A 14,363-nucleotide genomic window follows, 5' to 3' on the forward strand; every position below is an offset into this window, starting at 1 on the left:
GAGTATTTCTATCTACAGAATGAAAAGTAGCTTAAAATAAATCCCCAAAAAGTAAATAATAAATATAACATATAAATGGGAGGTGACTCACCTCGGCGTGCCCCAGCATTCTCTGCCAGACGGCCTTGGCGGCGGGTATGTGCCCGGGCTGGGTGACGTAGCAGTGGGCCTGCAGGGCATGGTGCAGCGTGAGGCTGGAGCTCAGTGCCTCCAGCACGCGTGCCATGTGGCCGAAGCACAGCTGGGCCTGCCGCGCCGCTCCCCCCGCCACCAGCTGCATGCTGCAGGGGACCAGTGCGATCTGCCCGGCGCAGAAGGCTGCCTCGTCCACCTGCACAAACAAACACACACACATTCACGTCAACATATGTGTATACAGTATGCACCTGTGAACGTGCATACACAGCACATGACAACAGGCATTAACATGCATCCTACCTTCAGGCATGTCACTGGAACAGTGATTACACTGATTAGCCGCATGAAGTAATATGTTATACATATAGAAAGGTTCTCTGTCCGTGAGGCTTTATCTTATAGTTCCCAAAAGGCAAATGGCACAGACGTTCACAGATGCGTATCTCCCTTGGCCTCAGCAATAAAGCTGCTCTGAGCAGAGGATCCACACAAGTGCTTACTCGTGTCAGTATTTCCAGCTCACTCGATTTATTTTGGAACAACGGCCAAAATTCGATCATTGCTAAATCCTGATGCGGTGATTTATGAGGTGTTTTGGAACTGGCTGGCACATGGGCCCATGGAGGAGCTAGCTGGAGGAGGCCAGAGGAAAGGGAATGTGTGCTTGGGGAGGGGGGCTGCCGAGTGTGTCTGTCTCAGGGGCCCCGTCAGGTGGTGGCGGAGCAGACGACAGACACATCGGCGAGAGAAGCACTTCATTATTCTCCTGGGACGGGAATGGGGAGCGCGCTGGAACTCACTACGGTGCCATTTAACAGCGACTGTTGAGGTACTCCGAAATGTACGTTCCGTTTCTAGAACACCAGCACCACCCCGAGAACACCTGGCTTGAGTTACCCCTTCCTGTCTCATCCTGAAAACGCTTTTGCATCCATCCAAGCGTCTGGCGCAAAACACTTTTTCAAGGAGTTTATTTTCTTTCCTCCATGCACATGCCTCTCTGCTTTGCTTTCTCCTTCTCTCTCTCTCTCTCTCTCTTTCTTGCAGCTGGGCTCGGCCATGAGGTTGATGCACAGGCTCCTCGGTTCGGGGAATAAATCTCGCCTCAAAATCAATCCATCGCTTGAAACACAATTACACACTCCCCCCCACTGCTGGAGGAAAAAAAGGGGGCAAGACGGCAGCGGCAGCTTGGTAACATGTCAAAAGTGATAAATGCCTCTCTGCCTCTAAACAGAGAAATGGCTTGTGATGACATTGTGCTTTCTCTTAAATTAAGTGATACCAACTTATCGATTGAGATTTGAAACACACCCTCTCACACCAGCAAACATCCAGAGAGAGTACAAGAGACCTTTTTTATTTGGGCAAGGAGACTACTCTCTGTTGAATTTTTCACACACCACGGGGTAAACGTATTTGTTTCTCAAACACAGTAGTGCTGGGTAGTACACCATGAATCCCCCTGGCTTCCAATCAAGGAGGTGCAACAATCAAATTAGCATCAATTACAGAGCTATGTTTGAATAGCAGAGCATCAATTAACAAGTTACACCTTTTATGCTATTTTGCCACCTAAAATGTACGTTTCACACTATTAGCCAAACGTGAGCATCTATTTTTTGCACGTGAGCTTGCATACATCTTAACTGTTGTGCAAGATCATTAGCATAATTAGCTATGTGATAATTAGCTGGAAATCTGAGATTAACTCTTGTTAGGGAACAGTCCTACAATCAATCCTGTTCAGCCGCCTAAAATCCATATGATTAATGCAAGCAGATATGCAGGATGCTAGCTGGCATTTAGAGAGGTCAGGCCCAAAGAGACTCATAGGGCGACTGCTAAACTGCAAGGATCAAACTGTGGCCAGTCTGCTATGGCCTGAGTAAACAGTGTTAATTGGGGCTCTGGCAAAGGTATTTAACACTGGTGAGCCAGGCTGGAAAGGGGGTGGGGTGGATGGTGACCTTTCCAGGGATCAGAGAGGAACTGATCAATTGATACCTCGCGTGAAACAAGGTCTTTAACCGCTTAACATACATAAATGAGGATCACATTTCCAAACCAGATTACCAGGTTAAGCAGTGACTTGGAGTATTAGTCTGGGCCTTTGGAAATCTATTCTTCCCCCGTGCCGATTTAGATAGCCGCACACTGGTGCTGGAACCAATCAGCATTCCACAAGCATTTTGCACGATTCTAAAACAAAATAAAAGTTTCGAAGCAAAATGGCAGCTCAATGGCATGTTCAGATGTGGCTGAGGCATGAGTAAGTGCTCTTCCCCGCGTTAGTCTTAATAAAATCAGCAGTTTTTGTGAAATGTGATTTGAGAATAACAGATCGGGAGGAGGAAAAAAAGAGGGACGCTTAGCTGGAGGGGCGATACAGTCACATCCATTTCCATAATCATATAGGTTTCCCATGATTCCTTGCTCCTGGGTTCACTTGTCAACTTTGATGAATCCTCAGCATCTGCCTCTGCTGCTCCAAATTACCGGGACAGGGCTGGAGATGGGAAGGGTTGGGGGTGTGTGTGGGGGTTGTGGTGGGTGGGTGGTTGGGGGGCTTCTGGCTTTCAAATAGCTGGATCAATCACTGGATCATTTACCTGCAAGCGTTACCCGGCAAAAGCGCGAGCAATACATCTATGTCGGCAACGGCACGGCATAAGCGGCCCAAGACGTCTGCAACAAATCGTCATTGGCATTCCACTTATGAGCCATCAAACGCTATCAGATCCTCACCGCGGAATCTCAGATCAGCTCGGACGCACGCCGAGGATCTCTTTGGCTTAGCGAGCCATCAAAAAACCCACACCGCTTTTTATCTAAAAAATAGAGAGGAGGTGGGAAAGGGGGGGCCTTATTTGTTGATTTGAATATCAAAAGAGGCCACAGCAAAGCCCCTCGACTGTTATTATACAAAAAACTCCCATAGCTTCACCAAGCAGGTGTGTAATGATCAATTATTAAGGGCCTGGCTCAGGTGACTCCTTGCACCAAGGGGGCGGGGGCATGGCTTTCTGTGGCGAGCCTGCGAGGGGAATACTATTTACATAAAATTAACAGTTCAAAAGAATGAGTTCACACACCAATCAAACTTGTTAATTGACTGTCAATGGCGCGTCTCTGAATATACAACACAACTACATTATTCATCGGCGCGTGTTGACAGGGAAGACAGTCCAATTTGCATGGGTGTCCTAAACCTGATCAACAACCGCTGTGCCACATGCATTTTTAATAGGCCAGGAAGAAACGTTTAATATTCATTAGGGTCAAACAATCACATATTTCATTTAACTTTCCATCGCTTGCAGATTATTTGTCAAAAGACCAACATAAAATATAATTGTTCTGAAATGGGGGAACATTCACAATTTTTTTTCAGCTGCATTTTTACATTGCATTACACAGCAAATAGGGTATTACAACAATTTCTTTGCAAGACTCAAACATTTCACTGCTTCTACTAAAAATAATTATTTCAAACATTCAGTTCTAAAAATGGCCTGCAATTTACATTTTGCCGCCAGTGAATCTCATTGCAGGCTATTAATGTGAGAGGGGATGAAATATGACGTTATGAAACTTATTTCAGACTGATTTCCTCACAGCAGCGAAAACTTTATCCACGCAACACTTAGATCCATCATAACGCTGGCCACTTTCACTGCATTAATTAAATGCGTGTTTTTGGCTTCATGCTTTATCGACCTTTATTTCATGGCTTAAACACCATCATTTTTCATAAAGCCAATGGTGTGTCAAAAGGTCATTGAGCCCCAAGGTCTCTGCTGGGTTGGAGACTCTAACACGTATGTAAATGATCGCTCTGACTGGTCTGGGCGCGGCAGCTCTGGAACCTTCCGTGACACTTCAACACGTCTGAGGTGTTTTAATGGTCTTTTATGGAAGTCTCTGAGGCATGGCTCTGACTTTACATATTTATATTTGTGTTGTGCGACAAGGTGTTGGAGGTGACCTTTGGGGTATGTATTTTTCCTGTCTTTTTTTCTCTTCAGGGTGTTTTTTCTGGCTGAAGAGGTGTTTGGTGGAGAGGATGGGCCATGCTGGGTAAAGTGACCTGGTATTGATGAACAGTCAGGCTTCTCACTGGCTCCAAGGACATGCCGAGGAAAAAGAGTGCTGGGCTTTCATCAGATATGCTAATGGTCCCATTTCCCCCCTGAATCATGCATAATTGAACTATGGAAAAGCTAATTCCAATGTGTATATACTCACTGCCATAAACCAAGTCACTTTACACTAGAGGTTTGCTGGCAAAAGTAAATCAAACAAATCAATATGGTCTTCAGGCTACTTGGATTTCTTCTTCAACATCCCTACAAGGCCTATAACACCACATAATCAAAGAAAGTATTATATATCAATATAGTAATACCAGTCTGATTGTTTATACAGAGGACTGACATGAAAGATGGTGGTGTACCTACAAATCACTCAAAGCCTAGGACAAATATGGACAGATCTACAACATCAAAGCCACACAAATGGCCTAAATAAAGTATATATTATACTTTCTTGAAAAATGCACATTGGTCATTGTAAAATAAATATTTGATCATATGTTCTAATATAAGTTTAGTGTAAAAACTGTCACTGTAATATTCCTATTGAAAAATAAGTATTACATTCCCATTGGATTTCTTGAGTGACATTGTTCAGTCCCTTTTTTTGCTGTGGGTGGCAGTTTGTCAGGTCTGTGTGCTGTGAATTCATCTTCAGCTGACTTCCAGTCTTTGGGCTTCTTCAGCATTAGTGCATTCAAAGGCAATCACGTCTCCCGAGCGGGAGAGCACTAGGAGACGGTCTCGCGTCGCGCTCGCGCCCCCGAGGTAATTCAGATCCTCTGACACTCGCAGCCATTTTTTAACAAATACTCAAATTCTCATCGCATGCATAACCTTTCTTTCCCCCCTGCACACTGCTAAGTTTCTGAGCAGTGCGGCCTCATCATCAAAGGTGTCTTCATGGGAAGCAAAACAAAAAGATGATGTGTATATAAAAAAGCCCTTTCTGTCTTGTGCTTGTGCTCTACTTTAGGCCTAACCCTTCCATGCTCAACTGTCACACATCATCAGCGTTATGGGAACAGCCACAGAAATAGCCGTACAAGATGCACAAAGGAAGGCCAACGCCGGGGACCCCGCTGCAACATCCTCCCAGCCTCAGCACAACCACATCCCCCAACAAACACACACACACACACACACACACACACACACACACACACACACACACACACACACAAAGCAACAACAAAACGAGTGTATGATCCCACACACACCAACAACAGCATTTAACACTGTGACGACAGCCGGGTTAGTATGTGGATGATGCTGGATAGGGGCAGACGATGCTTGCCCTCCCCCCTCCTCCGCAGTCACCCACCTCTGCCTCCCCTCCTCTCCTCTCCTCCACTGTCCCTCCACACGCAGCGGTGTGGGTCCAGCATTCCTGCCTGTCTGACCTCGGCATGCCCACATCGGTGTGGATAAGTAACACTGTCACGTCCGCTCTGTGTCAACTTTATGCTGATTGCTCTCCTCTATCGCTCGTTGGCCAGCGTAAACAAGGTCAGGAGCGGAGAGGCTTTTCAGATACCTCACACCAGCTTATTCACCATAAGGAAATATAATGTGTTGTCATACAAAATATATAAATGCTTAAATTATTATACTTTTGCTTCATAAGTTTCATAATATTAATTCAATTGAATTATTGAATTGTTTTTGTGATTACAGTGAAACTTTTAACCTCTGCATTTTATGTATTACACCCTGGAGAGAAAATGCCTGTAAATGTTAAAGGGCTTCACTAGTAAGGTGACAAAATGAGGAGAGCTGTGGCGGCCTGTGCAGAAAGGGCGAGGGGGGGTACAGTTTCCCTTTGCGTTAGGGCACAAATGCCCCGTCGCCATCAGCTGTCTCGACCTCTGATTTTTTGACAAATTGGTTGTGAGGCTTTTACGACTGATGCACATATCGCAAAAATCATTTCTGCCAAGCTTCCTCTATGACCTGCCCGTGGGACATGACAGGCTCCTCGACGCATCGCTCGATCAAACCGGATCTTTCCAGGACAACGCAAATGATGACAAATTCCATCATCCCGCATTATGCGCTTTCCCGCTAATCTGCCTAATTCGAGAGAGTAGGGGAGGGTTTCGCCGTTTCAGCTGAGGGGCATGTTGTCTGATTGAATGATGCTGAAGCCACAGCCCTCCTCTCTTCCCTCCGTCCCTCCCTTCCTCCAGATCCAGCTGTGACCACCTCTCCTCCTCCTCCTTCCTTCCCTATCTCTCTCTCTCTCTCTCTCTCTCTCTCTCTCTCTCTCTCTCTGTCCACATCACCATTACTTTTCTTCTTCTTTTTGAAATCGCCACACTGTCAGGATCTAACAGTAAGACTACCTGAGCCTCTGTTTTGGTTGTGAACTTGGTACATGGTGAGAAAGGAAAGAAAAAAAAAACAATGTGTGAGCCTGGGTTCTTTTCAGCTGCTCTGTGTGTGTGTGTGTGTGTGTGTGTGTGTGTGTGTGTGTGAGAGGAGGGGGGGGGCAGAGTGAGCCGCACACACTTTGTCTTCCACCTGACCTCCAGTGGCACATCAGCCTGTCACATTGGGGGAAGATGCGGCCGGAGACGGGACGGTCCCCCTGCATCGGCCACTGGAGCAATCATTTAGCAGATAGGATTCGGCCACTTGGACACGCCAAGGTTACGTGGCCCGTGCTGCTTAAAGCAACCGGACAACCTGCAGAAGACATCTATAAATAAAAAAGGGGGAAAACAGGAGGAAGAGGATGGGGAAGAAAAAGCAAAACAGAGGAGAAAAAGTCTCCTTGAACTCCAGCTGGTAGTTCCGTTTCCTTTCAAAAGATGGCAGTATGACTGCATGGTAAAAAGCGAGAGGGAGATGGCCATTACTCCACACACAGGCACAGGCACAGGCACTGCTTCCTTACAGGGCTTCTATTTTCTTAAAACATACAACAAGCCAAAGAGCCAGAGAGTGTATTTTCTTTGACAATAGGAAAGCTGTTTTGGTCAAAAAAATTGCATGTTACTGTCAGCAACTCTGTTGAAGGTTATCCGAGTTTAATCTTTGCAGTTTTTATGTGCTTCTCGTACACAGATCATCAAAAAGAGGAAAACATATTTATTTATTAATGTGAAAAAGTGAAAGACATTTTTGAAATTGTCATCTTATTTTCAATATAAATACAATTTATTTTAAATGATAGAGTTCTATTGAATAAAAAGCCTAGAACATTTTTTTGTCTTAAAAAAAAACAAAAACATTTATCTCATCTTTTAAATTTTGTACTATCAATTATGAAACTTCATCCTTTCAAAAGTCTTTTCAAAGTCATATTTGAAAGGCTAAAATTAATTTAATTCTGGCGCACAGAATGCATCAGTGCTGACATTCATACTAGCTGACACACACACTTATAAATACATCCGTATGAATAATAAATGGATGTAACACTGAACATGTTGGTGTGTCGTCCGGACCACAGACTGGCTTAAAACAGGACATGGTGTATTATTCATCCGAAACACTTTTATATCTGTAGAATGTGCTAAAATGACAATGGCTAATGAAAAATGAATGACCCAGGTTAAAAGTTACTGCTCAAACGAAGCCCTCGATGAGAAATTAATGACCGCGTGAGTGCCCAAAAGTAAATGGGACATAAATGTTAATATCATTGAGCCATCAGTTTTTACTGCTATTAAAAACTAACATCTCCTTAATAAATTAAGACAAAACTGCAATGCTCGGCCACCATTGCATGAAGACCCAATAATCATGTTTCACCAGAAGCACTTAACGTCAGGCTCAATAGAACAGAGTTGTGGGAATATGGTGAGTGTAAAAGGGTTGAAAAGTACACTCAGAATATGCGCTTCTTCGCAAGCTCAGGCCCCCTGTCCGACTGGCCAATATTTGGAGAGCTCCCGGCGCGTCCCCTTAAAGGGCAGTGCTACGCACACTCCACCTGTCTTCACACTTCACGTGGGAGAGAGCCTAGTTAGCGAGCACATGGCCTGACTCCCCATGTCTCTGTTTGTCCATCACTACACCCTAGTGTGAGCCTCCCCTCCCCTCCCCTCCCCTCCCCTCTCCTCTCCTCCCCTGCTCTCTCTCTCTCTTCTCCCTCAACGCTGAGTTTCACGGCCGTGCGCTATTAGCTCATCTGCACCGTGGCTCTTCTTTGGCCTCCCAGTGTCGTGTCGTTTAGAATTAAGCAATGCTGCGTAGTACCGAACGCCATACACCCATATACTGTGTTGTCAGTGCTGTGTAATGTCTTGTTGTACCATGCAGTCTTGTGTTATCTGGCATGTTGTGTGGAGTTGTGTTTTGTTGCAATGTATTCTGTGTTGCATTGTATTCTATACCTGTGCGTTGTGCTGGGCAGTGTCGTGACATGTTGACTTGTTGGTCAGTATTGTGTAATGTTTTGCAGTGCTGCGTTGTGTCGTGTTGTTGTCTGCTGGTCTGGACAGTGTCATGGAGAGCTTTGTTCTGTTGTGTTGTATTGTGTCATGTTGCTTTGTGCTGGGCAGTGCTGCATGCCCCCAACGCCACCTTCATCACCGCAGGCAGAAGACCACAGCCACCTACAAATAGCATGGCTAGTTTCCATAGTAATAGAATGGTCATACATCCCCCCCTCTCTGACGGTTATCAAACTGGACAGCACTGGCCGACTTTGTTCTCTAATCATTGCAACATTTATGATTCAGTCTATTTATGCCGTGTCCAAAAGCGGAATTGATCCCTTTTTGTTTTGAATGTATCTCTGAATCGGCTCTGATGGCTGTCAGCATAAAATTACATATTTTTGCTGTACATTCATAAAAATATGAGTATCTGTCACTGGTGTATAGCAAAGGCTGAGAAACTGTTGCAAATATGGTGAAGGGTGACATGGGAACGCTGGCTCTTTTGAGATCTCAGGTTGATACATGCTGTCTACCCCCCGCACGCTCTGATGGCACGCTCCCTCCACTTCCGCAACGCCAAGAATCTGCGGCCACGAATAAATCTGTCACATTCCGACAAGCGTGTGTTTGCATTTGCTTTCATTTGATTATGTTGTGTTCCACCTGCGACACAAAAGGCTAGTCGTGTTTTGAACGGCTACTCCGAAGACGACACCGTTATTAATTTCTTTTCTGGAAAAAAACAAAATAAAAGGAGTGAATGACGCCACTGCAATAATGTCAAACTGTCAGAAGGAGAAATTCACTACGGCAGAAAAAACCCCTACTAAACACACACCAATCTCCCCTATGTAAGGGTTCAGCATTGAGGTGTGTGATGACTCCTGGGCTGATCCACACACACACACACACACACACACACACACACAGTTTGGGGTGTGCAGATGGTTGGTGGTGTGAGTGAATGTGGTCGGGCGTGTGGGATGTGGTGTGCTGTTTGGGGTGTGCATAAGTGTCTCATGTGTATTTGTGACGTGTGAATGGACACGCGTGCCACTGTGTGTGTGTGTGTATGTGTGTGTGTGTGTGTGTGTGTGTGTGTGTGTGTGTGTGTGTGTGTGTGTGTGTGTGTGTGTGTATGTGTGTGTGTGTGTGTGTGTGTGTGTGTGTGTGTGTGTGTGTGTGTGTGATGTGATCCCCTCTCTGCCTTCCTGTGGCTTGTTGACATGAAGCTAGGCAGTCAGGCACCAATAATACATGAAGAGCTGTTCAGAGGCAATTAGGATCAGTTGTCAGGGCCCGGGCCCGTTAATGAAGGGAGCCGAGGAGCTGAGAGGGCGGCGGGCGCTGGGGCACACGGCGGCAGCGGTGGCGGTTGGGCGGGTTGGCGGGTTGGCAGGGCGCGCGGGACGCCGATGCGCTTTGACAGATCCAGCCCTTCCCGTGTCCTCGGCCGGTACAAGCTACTACCAGCCCTAACGATGTCGCATGGCAGGCAGATAATCCACCTCACACGGGCTATGATTCGAGAAAATGACTGCTGCCACGACGGGTCAGCCTCGGCAGGGTCACAGTGGGGAGTCCAGCGGTGTGTGCGTATGTGTGTGTGCGTGTGTGTGTGTGTGGGTAGGAGGAGAGGAAGAGCTTGGCTGGAGAGGCATGAGGAGTGGGGGTAGGTGGAGAAATAATTACCCCCCACCCTGCTTCACCTTGCTCTTGTGTACTGCATGCTTGGAAGACTAAAGCGGAAGAATTGGGGGGGTGGGGGGGGACGGTGCCCTTGCGCGTGGGCTTTGGGGTGCCCTTGTTCCCTCACCCTGGCGCCCCGCCCTTCACTGCCTCTCGTCCTTTGCTGTCTCCGACATGGAGGAAGCCGGCTGCTGCTACGGCAACCGCCCGTATGTGTCAGAGCGCATATCCATCTGTGCACATGGGAGTGGGTGCTCTCCCAAGCCAGCGAAAGACAGAGACACTGGGAGATACAATAAGAGAGAGAGGGGGAGAGAGAGAGAAAGAGAGAGAGGGAGGGAGAGAGAGAGAAAGAGAGAGAGGGAAGAAGGGAGAGAGAGAAAGAAAGAAAGAGAAATTGACAAAATGAGGGAGAAAGAAGGGAGGGGGATTCTGTTATTATACCCTCATGCTTGCATGTGGGAGGCAGCGTTGGTGCCCTGGTGTAATTGGTCCTTCTGTCTTGTCCTGTCCTGTCCTGTCCTGTGAGACCCTGGATGAGAGCAGAGGGCTCCTGCCTGTGCTTCAGATGGAGTCAGGCAGGGGCTGAGTGCCAGAGAGCTGGAGTGTGGACTGTGAGGAGGACCCCACCTCCCCCACCACCAGCCTCCACATCACCTCCACACGGTCTCACCATCCCAACCTCCGCTATCTGCTAACCCACCACCCCACACACCACATCCCCCTGCCATGCAGCCGACTCATTGCGCCAGCCAATGTCACCCGGCATCAAACACACGGCCAGGTAGCGGGTGAGTCACCGCCTGACCAACCCCCGCCTCTGACCAGGGCGATAGAGACGGGGGGTCCAGCGAGGTGGAGGGCGCTGTGGGTAAACAGGTGCATGTTGTGTTCCCGTTTTCCCTTGGAGGGAGAGGGGGAGCGGGGGTGTCTTTCCCCATCTGCTAGGCTTCGGTGGAGCGCTGAATGAGATCAACTGCAAAGAGCCATCAGGTGTGTCTGCTGGCTTCACGTGCACCCGGTTGACCCCAGGAAACTTTGGAGACCAGATCAGTCTGTGCATGAGTAAGGCCAGTGTGACGCGAATGTCCACTCAAAGTATGTGTTCCGACCTGACATGCCAGTCGATGACTAAGGCCTAAGCAGGGGCATTCTTGGTTTTGTGCCTTTGTGATATAATACAGTAATTTTCGACAGGAGGCAACAGGAAGTGTGGTAAACATAAATGCAACCAGCAAAATTAAAATAACAATAAGGTTTCCATCAACACCAAACACAAAACTGCTCCAGTCATGAATCATTCAAGACGGGGCAGGGCAAAAAGAACCCTCTCTTTTCTTCGATCGGACTCTTCCAGGATTTTGTCTCCAGGTTGAGTGCGAGTGATCGTTTAGCTGCATTCATTAGCACTGATAGCATCCGCGCGGCACAGCTATTGTTTCAGAGGGGATGAGTGGCGAGCCTTCCCACTGTTTTTAGCCTGCAGCGCCGCACTGTTATTGGCGCATTATTTCATGCATGCTCTCCTCTTTTATCAACTGCGTTTGAAGTAATGTTAATAGACTAGAAAATTGAGACATTTATGAAGTATGGGCCGTGTTTATGAAAAAATCCATAAAATATGATGGAGGTGGGGGGTGGTGGGTGAGGTGAGATTAAAGGCAGGTTTTAATAGATTATGGCGAGGCGCGAGCGTCAAGGGCCGTCAACGATACTCCTCGGAGATCGCTCTGTTTTTATGGGATTAATTCTGTTGTATTAAAAATGAAGTTAAACGTCCTAATTAATCTGTACACTTGGCATAACCCACCCTCCATACCCCCTCAACACACACACACACACACACACACGCATCCTTGAATAAGACCCTGTGGCCCTGTGAGCCTTCACAAGTCTTGCTTTTCAGCTAATTACCTTTCCGTGGGTAATTGAGGTGGATGAGGCTTCCGTCGATGGTTTGTTTGTTTTTGAAGGGTGGGGAGGGATAAGGCAAAATCATCACTCTTCAGCCCAGTGATGCGTTCTGACTGGAGACGAATAATGCATCTTCAAATACAAGATCTGCTCATCTTAATTGCCAAATTTTGTCTAATATCTTCCTTTTCTGACAAAAACTGATGTGCTATTAATCAAAAGCAATTTATGGAAACACGTTTTTTTTTATCACAGCTTAACCCCCAGTGGAGCCCTCAGCCTTTAAATTCCAATGTGAAGCCTCACATGGGATACAAAGTCCCACTCAGATTACAGTTCTATGTATAATCATCAAACAAACAGGCTAATGCTGTTCACAAAAGACAGAACCTGAACAACACTTAAGCATAAAGAAATGGGTGAACATCATTCCTGAGCTCAGTAACAAAGAGGTCAGGCCTGGCTCTTTGTTTCAATGTGTTATCCCTACCCCCCCCCCCCCCCCCCCCCCCCCAAAAAAAAAAGATTATTTAAATTTCTTGGCCCCCCTCACCAAAGCAGGCCACTGCTTCTTTTGACAATAATTGTCAATGTCACATCCACTTCCCCAACTACTCAGTAGCACCATTTTGGCAATTCGCAAAATCCAATGCAAATCCAATTCTGTGCCCACACGAGGATTTCCACAAAACAGACTGCCGCTCCCGACGGACAAAGAACTAGAGGGTCTATTCCCTAACCTAGGACAGCCGCTAGTGTGCCTTCCCAACAGCCCTCCCCCAGAATTTAATCTGTAAATAGAATTTGGGAACAAACGTCCTCGGGGTATTGTATTTGTCTTAATCTGAAAGGGGAGATGCTGTACAATCCTGGCGCCAATGGGGCCTCCACACAAAAGGAGATTTTCTGTCTTGGAATTATGTAATTATAAAATCCTTTGAATTCCTCTCCTGCTCATTGGCAGGGAACCTCAGGAATGGCTGGCATTAAATCACAAAGGTGTGAGGCAATAAGCAATTTGGACCCCACACTGTTAACTACGACTCTGGCTAATGGAGGGTCAATTCATGCCATCTGCCAACACGCGAGCTTAATCGTCTGTTATGAGAATAGATTGAAAAAGCAGGGGACTTTTCTGTCTTATTCTCTCCCTCATGCCTGATGACATATCAATGCTATTCAAAGCAATGTCATATTGTTGAAGAAAATGAAGGCTTTGTCTTAATGGAAGAACGGTCTCTCGGAATAACTCAACTCAACACAATCTTTTTATGTCATATCTGAAGCCTTAAACCGTACCTTCAAGACTCACTCCCCTGTGAACTGTAGCAAATACCCTTTAAGGCCTAATCTGCACATTATCACCGATATCCCCAAATGACGGAGCATGTCCAGTCTGCTCTCTGTGGTAAATCCAGACAAGGCAATAACCACCATTAAAAAAAAAAAAAACGGCCCGTTTACTGTATCAGGGACATTATGCAAAACATGACCCCAAACCAGAAACTAATCAAGGGGAAACCCGATAGCAAAAAACAGGAATAAACAAAACAGAAATTGAATTATCTTTTCCGTGCCTCATGCTTGATTTCCCCTAAACGATCGCAAAACATATTGAAAGCCTACAGCGATAATCAGCGAACGCTATAAAGGTTAACTAATTCCGTAAATCACACTGGATCTGAATCTGTCATGGAGCCAAACAACATCAGCCGCCCCACAGCAATTAGTCTAAAGGGTGTTTGGGGAAACATATCCAGCCAGTGGCCATTCAAACCACTTCCTCAACTCCCCTGCCCTCTTCTACAGGCTCAATGCAGCCAGCGGATGCGGGCCAATGCCTGATGCTAGACACGACAACATTTGGTTCTCTGACACAGTCCGTCAGATATCAGGCGCTATTACATGTTATCATACACATGTTAAATGTTAATGCAGGTTAATAAATGTCATATGATAAAATTCATGAATTGAAGACTAAACAATAGCAGCACAACGTACACGATTGACAACTGTGTCAGGGACTTAATTGAGATACCACCCAGAAAGGGGCATTTTCAGCTCAGTTCTTCCTCTGGGCTGTTAATGGGATTTCACAATTAATCACTAATTATTTCACCAGGAGGGAGGAGGAGGG

General features: G+C 46.4%; 1 protein-coding gene across 1 annotated transcript in view; it reads right to left on the reverse strand.

Annotated features, from left to right (window-relative positions):
* dph6 (diphthamine biosynthesis 6) overlaps positions 1-14,363 on the reverse strand; it is a 57,846-nt gene that overhangs the window by 11,133 nt on the left and 32,350 nt on the right. The window contains exon 13 of the mRNA XM_042072984.1: positions 92-331. Within this exon, the coding sequence (XP_041928918.1) occupies positions 92-331 (240 nt within the window). The remainder of the gene's footprint in view (positions 1-91; positions 332-14,363) is intronic.

The sequence above is a fragment of the Alosa sapidissima genome, chromosome 19, assembly GCF_018492685.1.
Source record: "Alosa sapidissima isolate fAloSap1 chromosome 19, fAloSap1.pri, whole genome shotgun sequence".
NCBI lineage: Eukaryota > Metazoa > Chordata > Actinopteri > Clupeiformes > Clupeidae > Alosa > Alosa sapidissima.